Raw genomic sequence first — 20,820 nt, 5'->3', positions numbered from 1 at the left:
CTCCCCAACACCCTATCCGTGAGTCGGAGAGCAGAAGGTCAAAAAGACGTTAAAAGATGGCACTTGTTGATACCCTGCCTGGCGCTCGGCTTTAAGGGGCTAAAACAAATAAGATTATTCATTTAAGTTGACTTTCACAAGGAAAAAGTCAAACCCGACAGTATGTCAAGATTTGGTAAATGGCAGATCACAATACCGACCAATGGCTTATCGCTTGAATATTGCCGATTGAGGTGTTACACAACAAACACTAAATTGACGAACATCTGACGCCATGGGATTTTCCCAGTATCCAGCTGCCACAGTGACATAACTGTTTTGTGGAACTTGTTAAACTCACTCCAAACTCTGTGTCTTCTGCTCACTTAACTTAAGTCCTCTACAACACACATGTGCAGCACAGCTGTTAATGATTGCCCCTAAACGAATTACGACACATTATGTTTTGATCTCCATCGTGGCCTAGTAGACAGAGCGTCTGCACCGAGTGTGGAAGGTCCATGGTTCGATCCTGGTCGTGTCACGCGATAAGATGCTAAAATATGGTACTTAATGATACCCTGCCTGGCGCTGAGCATTGAGGGGATAAAACAAGAACTGGTCAGCTCGGAGGCAGAGTACTGTGTCTGAGTTGAATGTCATTGCTGAACTGCTGCATGGTCTCTCAGTGGGCTAGCACTATAAAACCATCACTAGTCGGACTAGCACACACAGACACACGCAGACAGAGAGAGAGAGAGGTGTTTAGGTGTCTCTATATCAGTGCAATAATCTTGAAGGCGATGTTAAACACCATTTCCCCACACTATAAGTTAATTGACAGCATGCTATTTCATGCAGGAGCATTTCTGGTACAGTAAACTACGTTTATAACGAACACGCTTATAACGAACTGACGGATATGACGAAATGTTGTTGTTTTTTATCCCGTCCATTTGTTGCATATTATGCCTCAAAGTGAGATTGACCAATCAGAGAGCAGAACTATTTACACCACATGAGCCTGTATACCGTCAGTAAAAATCCAAGACGGTTGTTTCAACGTCATAGAAATAACATAGGATGACATCACAAAAAAGAAACGTGACGCCAATGAGCATTAGACTAGATCGCAGCAAGGGAAAAGCGGACTGCTATCAAGTTACAGTGGCCGAAGATTTCTGATAACATGAGGGCATTTTTACGATAATTATATCCATTCTTACCATAATAATTGCTTAAATGTCCACATTTAGTGCATTATATTATGTATATTCAGTTGTGAATGTTTGTGTTTAAATTAAAGCATTGTATCGGAAACATATGTACTGGTCCTGTCTTTCATACTGGTTGTGTCAAGTCTTCATTTTGACATGGGGGGCACGGGTGGCCCAGTCGTCTAAGGCGCCGCGATTTGCTGTGCAGAGTTGCGTCCCTTGAACACGCCAGAAACCTATGATTGTGGGTTCGAATCCCGGTTCGCCCCGATTATGTTTCTAGGTTTGTCAGCACCATACCCGTGCTCGTGGGTTTCACCGAAGTGGTAAACGTCTGAGACCTGCATCACTTCGGGCTTTCCTCCCACATTAAGCTGACACGCCGTGATATAACTGGAATACTGTTAAAAGCGGCGTTAAAACCAACTCACTCACTCACTCACTCACTCACTCATTTTGACATGACGTGCGATAAAGACACCAAATAGTGTACATTTTTCGGCATATGGTGCCTTTAGTTGCTGTATATATGGTGTCATACTAGGTTAGCAGAAAGATACTGAGCTCCCACCTCACCCAATATGCTTTCTGCTAACCTAATATGACACAGAACAAAAGACACCATAACTAATAATATATGCTGTATATATGCTATAACGAGCTAAGGTTATAACAAACTAAAATTAGTGGTCCCATTGAGTTCGCTATAACCGTAGCGTTATACCGTGGGCTATAACTGTACTGTACATGTCTGGACAGCAGACAAACCAGTGGTTGATAGTGTAAGCACCTATCTCAGGGCTAATGCTGATTGTCAGATCTGTAACAAACTTTCTGCAAGTTTGTTCTTGCATTAGAAATATATGTCCAACCATCACTTTCTTCTTACAGTCAGGATCACAACACCACAGTAATAATTGCTGGAGAGGCATTTTCCTACTGTTCGGTATGTTTTGGAGTAGATCTTTACACAATGTCAAGACATAATAGGAGCTCTCTGTCCATCATACTATACTTCAGGTCTTATTGCTAACCCACTCACGTTAATCACTTATACGTATGTGAAATGTTACTGTAAATCCTTCACCTATCATATATACATATATATGTACCATTCTTGCTTGGTGGTGGGGTAGTCTAGTGGTTAAGGTGTTCGCTCATCCCACCAAAGGCCCGGGTTTGATTCCCAAAAAATTCTGGTGTCCCAACGATGATATTGCTGGAATATTGGTAAAAGCATGTAAGACCATACCCACTCACTCACTCAATCTTACTTGACAATGGTTTGTTTATTTGTTTGCTTGTTGTTTAACGCTGCATTCAGCAATATTCCAGCTATATGATGGTGGTCTGCAAATAATCGAGCCTGGACAGTCACAATCCAGTGACTGACATCATGAGCATTGATCCTCGCCATTGGGATACGATGACATGCAGCAACCAAGTCAGCGAGCCTGACCATCCGATCCAATTACTACATGAATTAGTTGCTGAAGACCAATTCTACCCAAATCTTCATGGGACACTTGACACTGGTACATGTCTAAGGATCCATACCGACGTCGCTATAACAGTATATCAAAGAGGTTGTAATCCATTAATTGTGTCCACACGTCACAGTAATAATGATGATAATGATTATAATATAACATAGATGTGTATCTAGCAAATCTGACAATTACAATCAAATCCTACCGGGTACCCATTAACTGCTGGCTGAACACAGACACATTTCATGAATGACACTTTTTCTTTGTGTAGTAAAACTGCTCTTGCCAAAATTAACATTTGCGGACAGTTTCTTTCAATTTTCAAATTTTTCAAACTTCAGGGGTTTAGACATGTCTCAGCCTTATTTACTTTGTAACTAGGATGCTACTCATGTCTATTACTTGATATGGAACATCCTCACGCCGAAGACCCGGGTTCGATTCCCGACATGGGTACATTGTGTGAAGCCCATTTGTGGAGTCCCCCGCCATGACATTGCTGGAATATTGCTAAAAGCGGCGTAAAACCAAACTCACTCACTCACTGATGTGAAACAAATTGCACAACATTTCTTTAAAAGAAGCACGAACCAACAGTGGCACCACTTTAAATGAAGATTTAATTATATTGCTCATTGTACCAGCTTTACCACAGTGCTGCAAATACCTGGAAAATAGCTGACACAGCGTAAAGCAATATTTATTCATTCATTCTACCTCGAAATTGGAAAAAAACATGCAAAACATGTTATTGAAATTATTTATTTTATTGTATGTGAATATCTCAGTATATTATATACACATCAGTCAACATCATGAGGCTTTTGTAGCTTTTTCCGGAGGAGAGTCTGTGTTGGAGTTATCTCCCCCTTCCTTGTTTTCCGTCAGCCGTTGTTGCTTACGCTTCAAGTACTCGGACATATTATCAACACGTTGTTTCCAGAGAGTGGGAACAGTGCTGGGGGTTGCCAGGCAACCTGAAAATAGAAATAAAAACAATTCAAAACAAATTTACAGGATTGAAGTGAGGAGGTTGAAGCAACTTCCTGTAGAGTTCCCTCCCCTTGCTGGTTGTACTGGTTGTAGGGTTGTGTTGCTGGTGTTGTTTGTTTAGTGTACATCTCTCATTAAAACAGATCTTTCACACCTACGTGATACACTCTCTGTGCACTGTGGAGGTTCTGGGTTAGAACTGGTCCCCAGCAGCCTGTGCCGGTCGTAAGAGGCATTGTACCCTAACGGCATTGAATGTTGCTAATATTATCAATCACTGGAAAGCCTGGTCCAGACTTTATTACAGCTGGAATATTGCAGAGTGTGGCATTAAATAAACCTGTCTGTGTGTAGATCTGAGAACACCTCAGGAGATCGCTGTTTTGTTTGTATTATACCTACTCAGGAAACCTGTCTGGACTCTAGAGTGAGTGAGTGAGTGAGTATGGTTTTACGCCGCTTTTAGCAATATTCCAGCAATATCACGGTGGGGGACACCAGAAATGGGCTTCACACATTGTACCCATGTCGGGAACCGAACCCGGGTCTTCGGCATGACGAGCGAATGCTTTAACCACTAGGCTACGACCGCCCCCTGGACTCTTGAAGAATATAGGTCTCCAGACTTACATCTAGTCTCCAAAATGAACATATTTTACACACGAAAAAAACAGTTGTTAAATTATAGTTACAAAATATAATCAAAAGGAGCCAAGAGCCTGTATCATTTTCAGATACTGCAGTAATATCTAGACTTGCCAAATATTATAGACTTGCATGGGCTTTATTGGATATATTTGTTTAAGGGTCTGTATGACATCGTATCCAAATAGCATGGGTCGATTCACATGTGTGTGTGTGTGGCTGATTGTACTAGTCCAGACTAATGCCGACTAATATTCCGCTCTTCAGACAGACACTCTACCCACTTCACCATGGTTTTATCCAGATCAGATCAGTGTCATGTGTGAGTGAGTGAGTTGGGTTTAATGCTGCTTTTAACAGTATACAGTCATATCACATCGTTAATGAGGGAGGAAAGCCTGAAGTCATGCAGGTGTCAGACGTTTACCACTTCGGTGAAACCCATGAGCACAGGTATGGTGCTGACAAACCTAGAAACATAATCGGGGCGAACCGGGATTCGAACCAGCGATCATAGGTTTGTACTAAGCCCAAGGGACGCAACTCTGCACAGCAAAATTGTGGCAGCTTCTATGACTAGGCCACCTGTGCCCCTAGTGTTACATGTAGTTACATCCAAAAGATACATCGAAGTTCAGAATGTTTGAAAATAAAGTCACACTTAACATTTCAATTTTTCTTAAGTTTGTTCAGCAGCACTGTTAAAGACATGAGTCTGTGTGAACGCCTACCCTGAAACATGTCCCACTTGGAGTTGACGTCCATCTGTATCTGGTACAGTGTCTTTTCACTCTCACCGATTTCACTCAGCTGGAACATTGGATAAATAAACAATTCCAAAGACTCTTTGCTTCATATGAAATAAAAACAAGACGACAAAGTCATCCATATCCACCATCCTTTTAAATATACTGAACAAAACAAGTACGGGGTCATGAATATTTTGAGGATATTTTAGGAAAGTCTTCACCACAAAAAATATCCCCCGATATTCATGGTGTACATGTTCAACACATGCCTGATGTTCATACCAAGTTTCATGAATAAATATTGAACGATTCTTGAATAATGCTCTGGAAAACAACCCATGACAGATGGCTGGACAGAGCTGTTTCGATATGGCCTGCAAAATTACGTTTGGGCAGGGAATAAGCTATTTTTTTTCAAAATTGTACTCTATGTATAGTGAAGTCTCCAACTGATGCTGGTATGCTGGAACTCTGCAACCTAAGTCATACTCCCCAGGGAGCTGAGAATTTGATATAAATGCAAACTGATCCATTGGTCAGGGGAATAGTGATGTCTCATTAGGAGCAAGCTGTTGGGAGTTCATACTGTGCAATATATATACCGTTTTCGACGTAAACGAGAAAAAATAAAAATGTCAAAAATCTCTAAATAGCAAAAGGCACCACTTCAGTGCTGGGTTAATGTGTATACAAAGTTTCGCGAAAAAATATTAAACGGTTTCCGAGTTATGGTCCGGAAACCAAGCTTACCCCCATTCAGAGTCTATGTTCAAGTTATCTCCATGGAAACGAGAAAAAATAAAAATGTCAAAAATCTCTAAATAGCAAAAGGCACCACTTCAGTGCTGGTTTAATGTGTATACAAAGTTTCGCGAAAAAATATTTAACGGTTTCTGAGTTATGGTCCGGAAACGGTGGGAACGCCGACGCCAACGCCGACGCCGACGGGAACCGTGCCAAAAACAATATGTCTCCCTCCATTCTGGGGGAGACATAATTCTGGACAAATATATCTGGCGTGTCTAATACGCACAGACTTTTCTTTTGTATCATTTCAGGCTGTCAGCCTAAACAACAAAATTTACGATCTTTCAACTCTTTCACCAAAATTATATTCTAATAAGAGCCCCCTCTTTCTAAATTTGAGAGCGCCCTGGGCGCTTATTATGTCGAATACGGTATGCATTTATTACTTATCATCATTAAGCCATAGTCTTGCCCACTTTCCTTCTGTTCAGCAGGATCTTCTAGGTAATAGTCCATATATTAAGACCAAGTTGAAAATGATCCCACCCAAAAAATTGAGCTAATAGTAAACATTAATGTTTTTGTACTGCTGCTATCAAAGACTTCAGTGGTCCAATCATATATATTTCTGACATTTATAGAACAGGTTAATATACACTGAGGATTGCCATATTCAAATGCATAATGTACAGGAGACTCTGTATTGTGTGATTGTAGATACAGATAAAAACAGGTCACCAATGTTTATAAAATTCTTTATTCTCGCCATTCTCTCGCATGACGTTTTCGCACTGACTAACCTCCATTTAACATGTCACGTGATACTATACATGAATCAAACCTGGAATTTACACTTGAAAAATGTCACGGATCATAGACTGCGTTTTTTTGAGCATTTAAAAGGTCTATTCCAATTCTAAAACCTGAATGTCAAGTGGCAAATTTGAAAAGCTCAAAAAGCAAGTTATCTCTGGTTGAACTAACACAGCTGCTCATAAAAGTTTGTAATCAGAAATTCTTTTCTTAGAATCAATCTTTTGGGCAAAAAACAGTGACCGGCCATCATACCTGATGTTGGTCAAATATCATGAAAATATAACGATACTTACATAAGAAGACACTGGGTATCAAAGGTTTGGTTCAAGATCATAACGGTGGAGATGGAGGAGTTTGAGATGGAGGAGTTTGAGTAGTTTGAAATGGAGGAGTTTGAGATGGAGGAGTTTGAGTAGTTTGAGATGGAGGAGTTTGAGATGGAGGAGTTTGAGATGGAGCAGTTTGAGATTGAGCAGTTTGAGATGGAGCAGTTTGAGATTGAGGAGTTTGAGATGGAGCAGTTTGAAATGGAGGAGTTTGAGATGGAGGAGTTTGAGTAGTTTGAGATGGAGGAGTTTGAGATGGAGGAGTTTGAGATCAAGCAGTTTGAGATTGAGCAGTTTGAGATGGAGGAGTTTGAGATGGAGCAGTTTGAGATTGAGCAGTTTGAAACTGAGGAGTTTGAGATGGAGCAGTTTGAGATCAAGCAGTTTGAGATTGAGCAGTTTGAGATTGAGCAGTTTGAGATGGAGCAGTTTGAGCTTGAGGAGTTTGAGCTTGAGGAGTTTGAGATGGAGGAGTTTGAGCTTGAGGAGTTTGAGATGGAGCAGTTTGAGCTTGAGGTGTTTGAGATGGAGGAGTTTGAGATGGAGCAGTTTGAGCTTGAGGAGTTTGAGCTTGAGGAGTTTGAGATAGAGGAGTTTGAGATGGAGCAGTTTGAGATGGAGCAGTTTGAGCTTGAGGAGTTTGAGCTTGAGGAGTTTGAGATGGCGCAGTTTCAGCTTGAGGAGTTTGAGATGTAGGAGTTTGAGATGGAGGAGTTTGAGATTGAGGAGTTTGAGATAGAGGAGTTTGAGAGAGAGGAGTTTCAGGTGGAGCAGTTTGAGATGGAGCAGTTTGAGCTTGAGGAGTTTGAGCTTGAGGAGTTTGAGATGGCGCAGTTTCAGCTTGAGGAGTTTCAGATGTAGGAGTTTGAGATGGAGGAGTTTGAGATTGAGGAGTTTGAGATAGAGGAGTTTGAGAGAGAGGAGTTTGAGATGGAGCAGTTTGAGATTGAGGAGTTTGAGATGGAGCAGTTTGAGATGGAGGAGTTTGAGATGGAGCAGTTTGAGATGGAGGAGTTTGAGATGGAGCAGTTTGAGCTTGAGGAGTTTGAGATGGCGCAGTTTCAGCTTGAGGAGTTTCAGATGTAGGAGTTTGAGATGTAGGAGTTTGAGATTGAGGAGTTTGAGATAGAGGAGTTTGAGATGGAGGAGTTTGAGATGGAGCAGTTTGAGATGGAGCAGTTTGAGATGGAGAAGTTTGAGATGGAGAAGTTTGAGATGGAGAAGTTTGAGATGGATCAGTTTGAGATAGAGTAGTTTGAGATAGAGTAGTTTGAGATAGAGTAGTTTGAGATGGAGGAGTTTGAGATGGAGCAGTTTGAGCTTGAGGAGTTTGAGATGGCGCAGTTTCAGCTTGAGGAGTTTCAGATGTAGGAGTTTGAGATGGAGGAGTTTGAGATTGAGGAGTTTGAGATAGAGGAGTTTGAGAGGGAGGAGTTTGAGATGGAGCAGTTTGAGATGGAGCAGTTTGAGATTGAAGAGTTTGAGATGGAGCAGTTTAAGATGGAGGAGTTTTAGATGGAGCAGTTTGAGATGGAGGAGTTTTAGATGGAGGTATTTGAGACTGAGGAGTTTGAGATGGAGCAGTTTGAGATGGAGGAGTTTGAGAAGGAGGAGTTTGAGACAGAGGAGTTTGAGATGGAGCTGTTTGAGATGGAGGAGTTTGAGATGGAGGAGTTTGAGATAGAGGAGTTTGAGATAGCGGAGTTTGAGAGAGAGGAGTTTCAGGTGGAGCAGTTTGAGATAGAGGAGTTTGAGATGGAGGAGTTTGAGATTGTGGAGTTATAGTAAACATACTTTAGTTTAAACAGAACAAACATTTACATTTTCCCGCTCAAACGACAAAGCAATTTTATTCCGTAGTATACAAAAACACATTGAGCGATACTAATTTGTTTTAATGTTTCCTTCAACCCACTCAAGTGAATCTGTATCCCCCCCAAAAAGACAAGGTCTTCCTTCCCCAAAAGCCAAACAAAAAACTAATTAAAAACTCCCCCAAATTTACAATTCTCATCCATGCATCATGTCAAAGTGACACACCAGCCTGCACAGAAGCCAGGACAACAAAACCAGGAGGCCAGTCATTTCTGACACATCAAGCCAGCTTGAAAGGAAACTGCATATTACTGTTTACCTTGACAGAATGGCCACCATCTGGGAGGGAGCGGTACACCTGTAGCGTGCTGCCCTCTACTGGCTGGACCAGCCACAAGTTGCCATCACCATCAAAACTAATGTCCCAGGGGTCAACAGTCAATGAGATGCACTGCTGCAGGGTCAGGGAACAGCCCTCATCTCGGGCTGCCAATCTGTAGACTTCCACACTGGGGTACCTGGAGTGCAATATCACACAGTCCAAATACCGTATTTGCAGCAATAAGCACCTTGGGAGCTTAGAAAATTAACAAAGGCTGGGCGCTTATTAGAACCATACATGAGTTAATTTTGATGTCTGAGATCGAACAGGAGAAAACAAGAGTCATTAGAACATGACTAATCCACCCTGCCCCTACAAAATCGAAAAATAACCAAATCATCTGACTGTTACTTTAAGTACAACTTGGTGAGAGAATTTCTATCTCATCTGTCTGTTCATATACAAGATCAGTTATTGAGCTATCGAAATAATACCATGGAATTGGAATTTGGAACTTTGTACAGTAAACTACGTTTATAATGAATACGCTTATAACAAACTTAGCGATATTACGAACATATTTTTTAGTTCCGGCTATTTGTTGCATATATGCTGGATATATGCATATAACGAACGACGGTTATTAATAACTAAAATTAGTGATCCCTTTGAGTTCGTTATAACGGTAGTTTAATGTATATCTATTTCAGCTACACACCGCTATGGATAGAGTCAAATTCAATCTTGCTGCCATTGAAACGTCAAAAATGAATTTTTTTTAAATACCTAAACAGCAAAAGGCACCAGTTGACAACCCGGTCTTTGTGTGTGCAAAGTTTCATGAAAGAGTACTCAGTTTTAAAGATATGGTCCAGACAAACGCACCACGATGAACAGAATCAAATTCAAACTTTTTGCCATGGAAACAAAGAAAATAAATGATAAAAATCCCCAAAATAGCAAAAGGCACCTGTTGACAAACTGGTCTTTGTGTGTGCAAAGTTTCATGAAAGAGTACTCATTAGTTTTAGAGATCTTGGCCAGACAAACACACCACAATGAACAGAATCGAATTCAACCTTTTTGCAATGGAAACAAAAAATATAAATCCCTAAATAGCAAAAAGCACCAGTTGACAACCTGGTCTTTGTGTGTGCAGAATGAGTAGCCATTAGTCTTAGAGATATGATCTGGACAAACACACCATTTTGAACAGAGTAAAAGTCAAACTTGTTTCCATGGAAACAGGGAAAAATAAAATTTTAAAAACTTCCTTGACAGCAAAAGGCACCATTTCAGTGCCTGGTTAATATATGTACCAAGTCTGGATGAACCTTTTCAACGTTTTTCATGTTTTGCTCTGGAAACGAAATATGGATGGACGGACAGCTAGCCACGACACAGGTTCACTCGACTGAAGTACTACTCGGGTGAGCTAAACATTAATCAAACAAAGAAATATAAAATAATTTCTAATGGCAACACATACCCATAGAAAGCCACAGCAAGCAGTCTGTGTTTAGGGCAGTAGGACATCTTCTGGACTGCAGGTCTGGTGGTTGTGTCCGGTGCCTGGTCAGTGTCGGGAGGCTGGATGGCACCGGTCTTCGTACAATTCAGCTGTTTCCCCTCCAGACTCCATGCACGGATCGTTGTGTCCTGGAGAAGACAGTGAGTGAGTGAGTGAGTGAGTGAGTGGGTGTATGTGAGTGAGTGAGTGAGTGAGTGAGTGAGTGAGTGGAGAGGGAGATGACTTCAGTAACCAGTCACAAACTACTTCAGTGACAGGTCACATTAATTCAGTGACAAGTCACAATAATTCAGTGACAGGACACATTACTTCAGTGACAGGTCACATTGAGTCAGTGACAGGTCACATTTATCCAGTGACAGGTCACATTTATCCAGTGACATGTCACATTAATTCAGTGACATGTCACATTATCTGAGTGACATGTCACATTAATTCAGTGACAGGTCACATTACTTCAGTGACAGGTCACATTTATCCAGTGACATGTCACATTAATTCAGTGACATGTCACATTAATTCAGTGACATATCACATTATCTGAGTGACATGTCACATTAATTCAGTGACATGTCACATTACTTCAGTGACAGGTCACAATACTTCAGTGACAGGTCACATTACTTCAGTGACATGTCACATTACTTCAGTGACATGTCACATTACTTCAGTGATATGTCACATTACTTCAGTGATATGTCACATTACTTCAGTGACAGGTCACATTACTTCAGTGACATGTCACATTACTTCAGTGACAGGACACATTACTTCAGTGACAGGTCACATTACTTCAGTGACAGGTCACATTACTTCAGTGACAGGTCACATTACTTCAGTGACAGGTCACATTACTTCAGTGACATGTCACATTACTTCAGTGACAGGTCACATTACTTCAGTGACAGGTCACAATACTTCAGTGACAGGACACAATACTTCAGTGACAGGACACATTACTTCAGTGACAGGTCACAATACTTCAGTGACAGGACACAATACTTCAGTGACAGGTCACAATACTTCAGTGACAGGACACAATACTTCAGTGACAGGTCACAGACAGGTCACAGACAGGTCACATTACTTCAGTGACAGGACACATTACTTCAGTGACAGGTCACATTACTTCAGTGACATGTCACATTACTTCAGTGACAGGTCACATTACTTCAGTGACAGGTCACAATACTTCAGTGACAGGACACAATACTTCAGTGACAGGACACATTACTTCAGTGACAGGTCACAATACTTCAGTGACAGGACACAATACTTCAGTGACAGGTCACAATACTTCAGTGACAGGACACAATACTTCAGTGACAGGTCACAGACAGGTCACAGACAGGTCACAATACTTCAGTGACAGGTCACAGACAGGTCACATTACTTCAGTGACAGGTCACAGACAGGTCACATTACTTCAGTGACAGGACACATTACTTCAGTGACAGGTCACATTACTTCAGTGACAGGTCACAATACTTCAGTGACAGGTCACATTACTTCAGTGACAGGTCACAGACAGGTCACATTACTTCAGTGACAGGTCACATTACTTCAATTGTTAAATGTTGCCAGATCAGGTTTCTTGTGACACTGGACCACAATGAAGATAAAAAAGTACAGTTGAGAATAATTTATACACCTGCTATAAGCTCATAATATTTATAAGTTCAGCCTATTAAGTTAGCTAAATCTCCAAAAGTGATTCAGACAGACTCAACATGCATGTTCTAAAAGTTGACCCTCGGAGACAAAAACAAGGCTGGTCGGGCAAGCAGGAATCTTAAAGCACAAATTCAGGAAATCGTCACTTTTACGTTAGTACCAGGCCACAGCAACTCAGAATCCACTAACTGGCAGTCGATACACAGCACAATAATTGCATGCTCATTTCAAAATGTTCATCCATCTTAAGTTTCAGAACTGACTATTTCTATCAATTCTGGTCATTGTTTTCATAACCTATTTATTATCTAGATGTCATGTTCAAGATCTATATTATCTTTGCAACTGCAATGTATATAAGTAACCATGCACAACCTGTACAAAAATGCAACAAAAATATATATAAAAAAAATAATAATTTGCCCAAGCAGATAACCAATGTGGCTCTCAAACATTCATGTCCCAGACTAAGGTGGGGAAAACATGGAATGAACATAAAACACAATACTGAGATATGATAATAATGGACGAGTTTCTGGGTGAGAATCATATACACGATAATTGAGGAAGGGGTTAGAAATGGTCTTCAGCAACCCATGGTTGTCGTAAGAGGCGACAAACGGGATCGGGTGGTGGGGCTCGCTGACTTGGTTGATGCATGTCATCGAACCCCAATTGTGTGGATCCATGCTTATGATGTCAATCACTGGATTGTGTGGTCCAGACTTGATTATTTACAGACTGTCCTCATATAGCTGGAATGTTACTGAGTGCAGCATTAAACAACAAACAAACAAAAAGAGAAAGGAAACACATTTTCTGTATTCATGAAAAAAACACACAATAACTGAGGACATCTTTAGATAGAATCCACTGATGCTTGAGAGGAGGGGGTGTCGCATTCATATTGAGTCGCATTTTGGGCTAGGGTCCAGTGGTCGCATTCATTTGGAGACACATTAATTTCACGATTTACAGTATAGCCTATCAAACTGGCATCAAACCTACATAAAAACTAAAACTGTAGCGCTTTTGTTAAAGGGGTTATCAGGTGTGCTTATTTGTGCTTAAAAGCTCTAAAACTTATTGCAAACATACTACACAAGTTAACATTAAATGGCAATATATAACCAAACAGTACTAGAGACGCAATATAAAAATAAATTGATAAATTTAAAAAAAGGTTTTCATGTTAAAAGTTTCAGTTCTTTTAAATTTAACAACACAGAACTAATACTATGTACACCCCTTAGAGACTTATGAAAAGCTGTACCAATATAATATTCAAATGTCCACAGAGGGGATAAGCGTTTTTTCAATTAAACAGCAAATAAGTTTCTATAATTGTTTTTTTTTTTATTTTTAGATTTATCTTTTCAGTGGACAGCTGTTATTCAACAAAGACCAAAATGTTCCATATACGTAATGCTGAACTATTACTCGCACATGTTTATGATATGTAATTGTGTTGTTGAATGCCTGCAAGTGTGACATGCCGTTCCTGTCTCCTGCGTTCTTGAGCTGGAACAGCAGAAGCAGTCAACCCTCACGATAGCCTTGATGTTCCACATAGAATCACGCTTGTCAAATGCAGCTGTTGCACAAATGGCGACGTCACCAGATGTGGTTGTGAAAAAGTCTTTAAGGTTCAAGTGTGTCCCAGTCAAGCTTGGCTGCTATATGCTTACGGTCACACATAGATTTCCTATATCTCATAATCTATGCTACCAACCATTCCAATTGTTATGAAAAGATTAACCACTTGCTCGACTGTCAGTCACAATTTAATATTAACTGCAAACTGCTGACATGATTTTAGGAACATTTACATGCGAATGCAAGCAATACATTATCAACTGTTAACTGTCGAAGTGTACAATTACAATTAGGGAAAAATAACATCTTGATATCAGGGTTCATAAGAGTTGGAGGGGGGGGCGGGGGGGAGGTATAGAACATTGGATGTAGTGTTGTGGGTTCTGGAATGTGGGTTGTGGGATGTGAGGTGGGTACTCAGAGTGTGGGTGACAAGTCATGGGTTGTGTGATGTGGGGTGGGCATTCAGAGTGGGTGACAAGTCATGGGTTGTGGGACATGGGGTGGGCATTCAGAGTGGGGTGACAAGTCTTGGTTTGTGGGATGAGGGGTGGACATTCAGAGTGTGGGTGACAAGTCTTGGTTTGTGGGATGTGGGGTGGGCTTTCAGAGTGGGTGACAAGTCATGGGTTGTGGGACATGGGGTGGGCATTCAGAGTGGGGTGACAAGTCTTGGTTTGTGGGATGAGGGGTGGACATTCAGAGTGTGGGTGACAAGTCTTGGTTTGTGGGATGTGGGGTGGACATTCAGAGTGGGTGACAAGTCATCGGTTGTGGGATGTGGGGTGGACATTCAAAGTGTGGGTGACACGTCTTGGTTTCTGGGATGTGGGGTGGACATTCAGAGTGTGGGTGACAAGTCTTGGTTTGTGGGATGTGGGGTGGACATTCAGAGTGTGGGTGACAAGTCATTGGTTGTGGGATGTGGTTTGTGGGATGTGGTTTGTGGGATGTGGGGTGGGCATTCAGAGTGTGGGTGACAAGTCTTGGTTTGTGGGATGTGGGGTGGACATTCAGAGTGTGGGTGACAAGTCTTGGTTTGTGGGATGTGGGGTGGACATTCAGAGTGGGTGACAAGTCATCGGTTGTGGGATGTGGGGTGGACATTCAAAGTGTGGGTGACACGTCTTGGTTTCTGGGATGTGGGGTGGACATTCAGAGTGTGGGTGACAAGTCTTGGTTTGTGGGATGTGGGGTGGACATTCAGAGTGTGGGTGACAAGTCATTGGTTGTGGGATGTGGTTTGTGGGATGTGGTTTGTGGGATGTGGGGTGGACATTCAGAGTGTGGGTGACAAGTCTTGGTTTGTGGGATGTGGGGTGGACATTCAGAGTGTGGGTGACAAGTCATTGGTTGTGGGATGTGGTTTGTGGGATGTGGTTTGTGGGATGTGGGGTGGGCATTCAGAGTGTGGGTGACAAGTCGTGGGATGTGGGATGTGGGGTGGACATTCAGAGTGTGGGGTGGACATTCAGAGTGTGGGTGACAAGTCATTGGTTGTGGGATGTGGTTTGTGGGATGTGGGGTGGGCATTCAGAGTGTGGGTGACAAGTCTTGGTTTGTGGGATGTGGGGTGGACATTCAGAGTGAGGGTGACAAGTCATTGGTTGTGGGATGTGGTTTGTGTGATGTGGTTTGTGGGATGTGGGGTGGACATTCAGAACGTGGTTGACAAGTCATGGGTTGTGTGATGTGGTTTGTGTGATCTGGTTTGTGTGATGTGGTTTGTGGGATGTTGGGTGGACATTCAGAGTGTGGGTGACAAGTCTTGGTTTGTGGGATGTGGGGTGGACATTCAGAGTGTGGGTGACAAGTCATGGTTTGTGGGATGTGGGGTGGACATTCAGAGTGTGGGTGACAAGTCTTGGTTTGTGGGATGTGGGGTGGACATTCAGAGTGTGGGTGACAAGTCTTGGTTTGTGGGATGTGGGGTGGACATTCAGAGTGTGGGTGACAAGTCATGGGTTGTGTGATGTTGGGTGGACATTCAGAGTGTGGGTGACAAGTCATGGGTTATGTGATGTGGTTTGTGGGATGTGGGGTGGACATTCAGAGTGTGGGTGACAAGTCATGGGTTGTGGTTTGTGGTTTTTTGGATGTGGGGTGGACATTCAGAGTGTGGGTGACAAGTCTTGGTTTGTGGGATGTGGTTTGTGGGATGTGGGGTGGACATTCAGAGTGTGGGTGACAAGTCATGGGTTGTGGTTTGTGGTTTTTTGGATGTGGGGTGGACATTCAGAGTGTGGGTGACAAGTCTTGGTTTGTGGGATGTGGTTTGTGGGATGTGGGGTGGACATTCAGAGTGTGGGTGACAAGTCATGGGTTGAGTGATGTGGTTTGTGAGATGTGGGTAGGGCATTCAGAGTGTGGGTGACACATCTTGGTTTTTTGGATGTGGGGTGGACAATCAGAGTGTGGGTGACAAGTCATGGGTTGTGGTTTGTGGTTTTTTGGATGTGGGGTGGACAATCAGAGTGTGGGTGACAAGTCATGGGTTGTGGTTTGTGGTTTGTGGGATGTGGGGTGGACATTCAGAGTGTGGGTGACAAGTCATTGGTTGTGGGATGTGGTTTGTGGGATGTGGTTTGTGGGATGTGGGGTGGACATTCAGAGTGTGGGTGACAAGTCATTGGTTGTGGGATGTGGTTTGTGGGATGTGGTTTGTGGGATGTGGGGTGGGCATTCAGAGTGGGTGACAAGTCTTGGTTTGTGGGATGTGGGGTGGACATTCAGAGTGTGGGTGACAAGTCTTGGGTTGTGTGATGTGGTTTGTGTGATGTGGTTTGTGTGATGTGGTTTGTGGGATGTGGGGTGGACATTCAGAGTGTGGGTGACAAGTCATGGGTTTGTGTGATGTTGGGTGGACATTCAGAGTGTGGGTGACAAGTCTTGGGTTGTGTGATGTGGTTTGTGGGATGTGGGGTGGACATTCAGAGTGTGGGTGACAAGTCATGGGTTGTGTGATGTTGGGTGGACATTCAGAGTGTGGGTGACAAGTCATGGGTTGTGTGATGTGGTTTGTGGGATGTGGGGTGGACATTCAGAGTGTGGGTGACAAGTCTTGGTTTGTGGGATGTGGGGTGGACATTCAGAGTGTGGGTGACAAGTCATGGGTTGTGTGATGTTGGGTGGACATTCAGAGTGTGGGTGACAAGTCATGGGTTGTGTGATGTGGTTTGTGGGATGTGGGGTGGACATTCAGAGTGTGGGTGACAAGTCTTGGTTTGTGGGATGTGGTTTGTGGGATGTGGGGTGGACATTCAGAGTGTGGGTGACAAGTCTTGGTTTGTGGGATGTGGTTTGTGTGATGTTGGGTGGACATTCAGAGTGTGGGTGACAAGTCATGGGTTGTGTGATGTGGTTTGTGGGATGTGGGGTGGACATTCAGAGTGTGGGTGACAAGTCTTGGTTTGTGGGATGTGGTTTGTGGGATGTGGGGTGGACATTCAGAGTGTTGGTGACAAGACATTGGTTGTGGGATGTGGTTTGTGGGATGTGGTTTGTGGGATGTGGGGTGGGCATTCAGAGTGTGGGTGACAAGTCTTGGTTTGTGGGATGTGGGGTTGACATTCAGAGTGTGGGTGACAAGTCTTGGGTTGTGTGATGTTGGGTGGACATTCAGAGTGTGGGTGACAAGTCTTGGTTTGTGGGATGTGGGGTGGACATTCAGAGTGTGGATGACAAGTCATGGGTTGTGTGATGTTGGATGGACATTCAGAGTGTGGGTGACAAGTCTTTGGTTGTGTGATGTGGTTTGTGGGATGTGGTTTGTGTGATGTGGTTTGTGGGATGTGGTTTGTGGGATGTGGGGTGGACATTCAGAGTGTTGGTGACAAGTCTTGGTTTGTGGGATGTGGTTTGTGGGATGTAGGGTGGACATTCAGAGTGTGGGTGACAAGTCAAGGGTTGTGGTTTGTGATTTTTTGGATGTGGGGTGGACATTCAGAGTGTGGGTGACAAGTCTTGGTTTGTGGGATGTGGTTTGTGGGATGTGGGGTGGACATTCAGAGTGTGGGTGACACGTCTTGGTTTGTGGGATGTGGGGTGGACATTCAGAGTGTGGGTGACACGTCATGGGTTGTGGTTTGTGGGATGTGGGGTGGGCATTCAGAGTGTGGGTGACAAGTCATGGGTTGTGGGACAAGGGGTGGACATTCAGAGTGTGGGTGACAAGTCTTGGGTTGTGGGATGTGGGGTGGGCATTCAGAGTGTGGGTGACAAGTCATGGGTTGTGTGATGTGGGGTGGGCATTCAGAGTGTGGGTGACACGTCATGGGTTGTGTGATGTAGGGTGGGCATTCAGAGTGTGGTTGACAAGTCATGGGTTGTGTGATGTGGGGTGGGCATTCAGAGTGTGGGTGACACGTCATGGGTTGTGTGATGTGGGGTGGGCATTCAGAGTGTGGGTGACAAGTCATGGGTTGTGGGATGTGGGGTGGGCATTCAGAGTGTGGGTGACAAGTCATGGGTTGTGGGATGTGGGGTGGGCATTCAGAGTGTGGGGACACGTCATGGTTTGTGGGATGTGGGGTGGACATTCAGAGTGTGGGTGACACGTCATGGGTTGTGTGACATGGGGTGGGCATTCAGAGTGTGGGTGACAAGTCATGGGTTGTGGGATGTGGGGTGGGATTCAGAGTGTGGGTGACAAGTCTTGGTTTGTGGGAAGTGGTTTGTGGGATGTGGGGTGGACATTCAGAGGGTGGGTGACAAGTCATGGGTTGTGGTTTGTGGGATGTGGTTTGTGGGATGTGGGGTGGGCATTCAGAGTGTGGGTGACAAGTCTTGGTTTGTGTGATGTGGTTTCTGGGATGTGGGGTGGGCATTCAGAGTGTGGGTGACAAGTCATGGGTTGTGGTTTGTGGGATGTGGTTTGTGGGATGTGGGGTGGGCATTCAGAGTGTGGGTGACAAGTCTTGGTTTGTGTGATGTGGTTTGTGGGATGTGGGGTGGACATTCAGAGTGTGGGTGACAAGTCATTGGTTGTGGGATGTGGTTTGTGGGATGTGGTTTGTGGGATGTGGGGTGGACATTCAGAGTGGGTGACAAGCCATGGGTTGTGGGAGTCAGTAGATAAGTGGCAGGGCGAGTCAGTACATGAGTGGCAGGGCAAGTCAGTAGATGAGTGGCAGGGCGAGTCAGTAGATGAGTGGCAGGGCGAGTCAGTGGGTGTTTGGGTCATGGGAGGTGATGTAACATACCCGATTCAGACACAGCATACTGACCCCTTGATGTTGAGCTACAGGAAGGGTAACAACAAGCACTAACTAACACAGTGAGTCAGTCACTGAGTGGCAGAGTGAGTGAGTCACTGAGAGGCAGGGTGAGTCAGTCACAAGTGGCAAGGTGAATCAGTCACTGAGTGGCAGGGTGAGTCAGTCACTGAGTGGCAGAGTGAGTGAGTCACTGAGTGGCAGGGTGAATCAGTCAATAAGAGGGAGAGGGAGTCAGTCACTGATTCGGAGAGTCAGTCAGTCACTGAGTGGCAGGGAGAGTGAGTCACTGAGTGGCAGGGTGAGTGAGTCACTGAGTGGCAGGGTGAGTCAGTCACTATGTGGCAGGGTGAGTCAGTCACTGAGAGCGAGAGAGAGTCACTGAGAGCAAGAGAGAGTCAGTCACTAAGTGGCAGGGTGAGTCTGTCACTGAGTGGCAGGGTGAGTGAGTCACTGAGATGGAGAGTGAGTCAGTCACTGAGATGGAGAGTGAGTCAGTCACTGAGATGGAGAGTGAGTCAGTCACTAAGTGACAGGGTGAGTCAGTCACTGAGTGGCAGGTTGAGTGAGTCACTGAGTGGCAGGGTGAGTGAGTCACTGAGATGGAGAGTGAGTCAGTCACTGAGATGGAGAGTGAGTCAGTCACTGAGATGGAGAGTGAGTCAGTCACTAAGTGACAGGGTGAGTGAGTCACTGAGTGGCAGGGTGAGTCAGACACTGAGATGGAGAGTGAGTCAGTCACTGGAGGGAGAGTTAGTCACTAAGTGGCAGGGTGAGTCAGTCACTGAGTTGCAGGGTGAGTGAGTCACTGAGAGGGAGAGGGAGTCAGTCACTGAGAGGGAGAGTGAGTCAGTCACTGAGTGGCAGGGAGAGTGAGTCACTAAGAGGGAGAGGGAGTCAGTCACTGAGTGGCAGGGTGAGTCAGTTACTGAGTGGCAGGGTGAGTCATTCACTAAAAGGCAGGGTGAGTCAGTCACTGAGATGGAGAGTGAGTCAGTCACTTAAAGGTAGGGTGAGTCAGTCGCTGAGCGGCAAGGAGAGTCAGTCACTGAGAGGGAGAGGAAGTCAGTCACTGAGTGGCAGGGTGAGTCAGTTACTGAGTGGCAGGGTGAGTCATTCACTAAAAGGCAGGGTGAGTCATTCACTAAGTGGGAGAGGGAGTCAGTCACTGAGAGGGAGAGGGAGAGGGAGTCAGTCACTAAAAGGCAGAGTGAGTCAGTCACTGAGTGGCAGGGTGAGTCAGTCACTGAGATTGAGAGTGAGTCAGTCACTTAGTGGCAGGATGAGTCAGTCACTAAGGGGCAGAGTGAGTCAGTCACTAAGTGGCAGGGTGAGTGAGTCACTGACAGGGAAAGGGAGTCAGTCACTGAGTGGCAGAGTGAGTGAGTCACTGAGAGGGAGAGGGAGTCAGTCACTGAGTGGGAGAGTGAGTCAGTCACTGAGTGGCAGGGAGAGTCAGTCACTGAGTGGCAGGGTGAGTCAGTCACTGAGTGGCAGGGTGAGTCAGTCACTAAGGGGCAGGGTGAGTCAGTCACTGAGTGGCAGGGAGAGTCAGTCACTGAGTGGCAGGGTGAGTCAGTCACTGAGCGGCAGAGTGAGTGAGTTGGTGAGTGAGTGAGTGGCAGGGTGAGTCGGTCACTGAGTGGGAGAGTGAGTCACTGAGAGCGAGAGAGAGTCAGTCACTAAGTGGCAGGGTGAGTGAGTCAC

General features: G+C 44.3%; 1 protein-coding gene across 1 annotated transcript in view; it reads right to left on the bottom strand.

Moving 5' to 3' along the window:
• Positions 1–3,432: 3,432 nt before the first annotated feature.
• LOC124135470 (tRNA (guanine-N(7)-)-methyltransferase non-catalytic subunit wdr4-like) overlaps positions 3,433–20,820 on the bottom strand; it is a 160,568-nt gene continuing 143,180 nt past the window's right edge. Inside the window, exons 8-11 of the mRNA XM_048386021.1 lie at positions 10,589–10,758; positions 9,097–9,295; positions 5,056–5,134; positions 3,433–3,663 (exon numbers count right to left, since the gene is read on the bottom strand). Coding sequence (XP_048241978.1) covers positions 3,500–3,663; positions 5,056–5,134; positions 9,097–9,295; positions 10,589–10,758 — 612 coding nt within the window. The 3' untranslated portion in view covers positions 3,433–3,499. The remainder of the gene's footprint in view (positions 3,664–5,055; positions 5,135–9,096; positions 9,296–10,588; positions 10,759–20,820) is intronic.

Source organism: Haliotis rufescens, unplaced genomic scaffold, assembly GCF_023055435.1.
Source record: "Haliotis rufescens isolate VD_foot unplaced genomic scaffold, xgHalRufe1.0.p SCAF_6, whole genome shotgun sequence".
In the NCBI taxonomy this organism is placed as follows: Eukaryota; Metazoa; Mollusca; class Gastropoda; order Lepetellida; family Haliotidae; genus Haliotis; species Haliotis rufescens.
Note: the sequence above shows the minus strand (reverse complement) of the source record. Positions and strands in the feature narration are given on the sequence as shown.